This window comes from Myotis brandtii, unplaced genomic scaffold (genome assembly GCF_000412655.1).
Source record: "Myotis brandtii unplaced genomic scaffold, ASM41265v1 scaffold975, whole genome shotgun sequence".
Classification (NCBI taxonomy): domain Eukaryota; kingdom Metazoa; phylum Chordata; class Mammalia; order Chiroptera; family Vespertilionidae; genus Myotis; species Myotis brandtii.
Window position 1 is genome coordinate 589373 of NW_005372049.1, and position 3577 is coordinate 592949.

The 3577-nt window shown below is 63.6% G+C and overlaps 1 protein-coding gene across 1 annotated transcript in view; it reads right to left on the bottom strand.

The window, feature by feature from the left end:
• The window catches only part of PTPN7 (protein tyrosine phosphatase, non-receptor type 7), a 21769-nt gene that overhangs the window by 3307 nt on the left and 14885 nt on the right, over positions 1-3577 (bottom strand). The window contains 2 exon segments of the mRNA XM_014533399.1: positions 178-315; positions 2011-2087. Of these exon segments, the coding sequence (XP_014388885.1) occupies positions 178-315; positions 2011-2087 (215 nt within the window).

The window sequence follows — 3577 nt, forward strand, 5'->3', positions numbered from 1 at the left end:
TCCCCTGCAGATGAGGTGCTCACCCAGCTCCACGGGGTGCATCTCAGGGACCCTGAGTCGGGCACGCTGGGCCTGCCTACACGTGCTCTCGGCCTCCAGGGGGTTCTGAGCTGCCCCGAGTCGGGGTGTGTGTGTGGGGGTGTGTGTGGGGGGGTGTGGGCGGGGCTCTGCTCCTACCTCCTTGGCCTCGCGGAGCTGGGTGAGCATGACAATGAGCGGCACTTCCTCCTGCCACACCATCTCCCAGAAGTCCGCCACCGTGTTGGGCATGGGGCCCTGGGTCGCGATGTAGACCTTCTCCTGCCCGTCGTAGCCCTGGCGGGGGGGCGGGGGGCGCACAGGGGGAGGCTGAGGAACAGCGAGAGGAGACTCCGGGGAACCCACGCTCTGCAGGTCCTAGGATCAGGCTGAAGCAGTAAGTGTGCACATGCAGACACGTGCACACACAGACACGCATGCACACACAGACACATGTGCACATGCAGACACAGCTGCACACACAGACACGCATGCACACACAGACACATGTGCACATGCAGACACAGCTGCACACACAGACACGCATGCACACACAGACACAGCTGCACACGCGGACACAGCTGCACACACAGACACAGCTGCACACGCAGACACACGTGCACATGCAGACACATATGCACACACAGACACACGTGCACAGAGACACACATGCACACACAGACATGCATGCACACACAGACTCGCATGCACACACAGATTCGCATGCACACACAGACACATGCGCGAACACAGACACAGCCGCACACGCAGACACGCATGCACACACAGACACGCATGCACACACAGACACACATGCACACATATACGCATGCTCACGCAGACACATGTGCACACACAGACACGCATGCGCACACAGACACACATGCACACGTATACGCATGCTCACGCAGACACATGTGCACACACAGACATGCATGCACACACAGACACGCACGCACACATATACGCATGCTCACGCAGACACATATGCACATGCAGACACAGCTGCACACGCAGACACATGTGCACACAGATGCGCATGCACACACAGACACGCGCACACACAGACACGCATGCACACACATGTGCACACATGCACACACAGACACAGCTGCACACACAGACACACATGCGCATATAGAACGCAGGTGTGCCCACGTAGACACACGCATGCACACGCAGACACGGCTGCACACGTGCACACACAGACACACATGCGCATATAGAACGCAGGTGTGCCCACGTAGACACACGCGTGCACACGCAGACACATGCACAGATGCACACACCAGAAGCACACCGTGGGAAGGACGTGGGCTCTGGGGTGAGGACCATCTGGGTGCCACCCCTGTCCGGCTGCTGGCTGGCTGTGCCACCACCAGCAAGCGACCGGCTTCCGTGAGCCTCAGTCTCCCCATCTGTGAATTGGGCACCACCCCGGCCGTGCAGGAACACAGTGCAGGCCAGACTCAGTTACCGCGGGACCAGCGCACATGAGGCCTCTTTAAACCCTCGGCTCCCCTCTCCCCCGCGTTCTCCCCGCACAAAACACGAAGCTACGCCTCGACCTCCGTGGGGTGAATGTTTCCCTTTGCATCTTGCGCCCGTGCACTTAGGAGCGAGACGAAGCCCCGTCTGGCCAGCCCTCCTCTCTCTGAGCCGGACCTCGGTCCACCTGGCTCACCTGCCGGCAGGTGGGGATCCAGTTCCCCAGGGTCCCAGCCTCACCGCCTTCTACCTCCCTGCACCTGCTGACCCCTGTCCTACCGCTTCAGGCCCCTAGAGGGCGCTACTGCACAGGCAGTGAAGGAGAGAGGAGAAGGGGGAGAGGGAGAGGGAGAGGGGAGACCTCTGCTGTGTTCTGGAGGGTGTTGTGGGGACGTCAGTACCTGGGCCGGCCCGGCAGGACGGCCGTGGGTCTGAGCCGGAAGCCTCCGGCCCCCACAGGAGGAACCCCCACCCCAGCCCCCACCCGGCCATCCGGCCACTCACTCGGATGTAGTTGGCGTTGATGTAGTCCCCATCCTCTTGGCTCCGTGCCCGGCCCAGACACACGCGGCTCTGGGGATCTGGGGAGTCAAGAGGCCAGGGGCCGGAGGTCAGAGGCCAAATGGTGACGTGGGAACCCCGCCTCCAGCAGGGCCGGAGGGAGGAGAGGCCCTGTGGTTATAGCAACTTATTTTCTGCGTCGACACTGGGAGCCACAGGGTGTGGTTCAGAGCAGGAGAGGGGCAGGGTCAGGGCTGCCATCGGGGGAGGTAGCGGGGTGGAGCGGGGTGGGGGGGGTGGCTGGCGAGGAAGGAGGGATGGATGTTGCCTTGACGCCAAGTCCTGGAGGTCGGCTGGGTGGAGGGCAGGGTCCTATCCCAGGGACTGAAGAGATGCTGTAGAGGAGGAAGCTTTCCTGACTTTGTTGTTGTTGTTGTTAATCCTCACCCGAGGATATTTCCCATCGATTTTTAGGGGGAATGGGAGAGAGAGGGAGAGAGAGGGAGAGAGACGGAGAGACACCAAGGTGAGGGCCGGGCCGGGGAGGAGCCTGCAAGGGAGGTACGTGCCCTCGACCGGAATCGAACCCGGGCTGACCTGCTACCCGCTTCCCACTGAGCCGAGCCGGCTGGGGCCCGAGGACATTTCCCCGTCGGTTTCTAGACAGAGTAGAAGGGAGGGGGAGACGCAGAGAGAAGCCTCGACGTGAGGGACAGGGCGATCGGGTGCCTCCCGCGTGTGCCCCTGACCAGGGCCGGGGACCCGGCCTGCCACCCCCTACAGGCCTCGCCCCTCAGCGTCGGGCCCCCTCTCTGCTCCTGTAAGTGAGCGAATGAAGCCAAAGCTTCCTCGACCCAGCACAGGGCTCTGCAGACCTGGGCTCTGCCCCTCGCGGCTGGGCAGGCCCTGGGGGACCAGGTCTGCCTCTGAGGGCCTCGGCTCCGCCCTCCGGGCCGGGGTCAGCCCTTCGGGGCTAAGACCATCCGTGGGGACGAGATTTTCCTCTTCTGGCCTTGATTCAACTCCTTGGGGCCACGCCAGACGCTGAGGCTCCGACCTTCTGGCCTGGGCTCAGCCGTGAGGGGCTTGGCTAGGCCTGCGGGGCGTAGGCTGTGCTCTCGGGGGCGTATCTCGGCTCTTTGGGGTTCGCTCGGCTTTTGGGGCCTACGCTCGGTTCTCCGGGGACCCTCCCGTCCTTGGGCCGACACTCTATCCCCGGAGCCAAACCGGCCGGGGCTGCAGGAAGCGTTCCTGGGGGCGGATATGGGATTCTGGTGAGTGAGACGCCTACAATCACCGGGAGGTGAGTGGGTGTCAGCCCGTCCTCCGAGGCCCAGGGCGTTCCCAGCGCCCGTCCCAGTGAATGCGGAGAACAGCTCCCGAGGAAGGGAGGGCACACGGCTCCCCCGGTGCCCGCCTGGCTCTGGGCCGAGGGTATGTGGGGGCCCGGGCGTCTCAGGCAGAGGGACCTCCCCTCTGCGGTTGGGGGTTGGGTACAATCAGGGCAGAACAGGGCTGCTGCCTGGCCCCCCGCCAGGCGGGCAGGGGCTGGGCCCCTGGGAGACGAGGA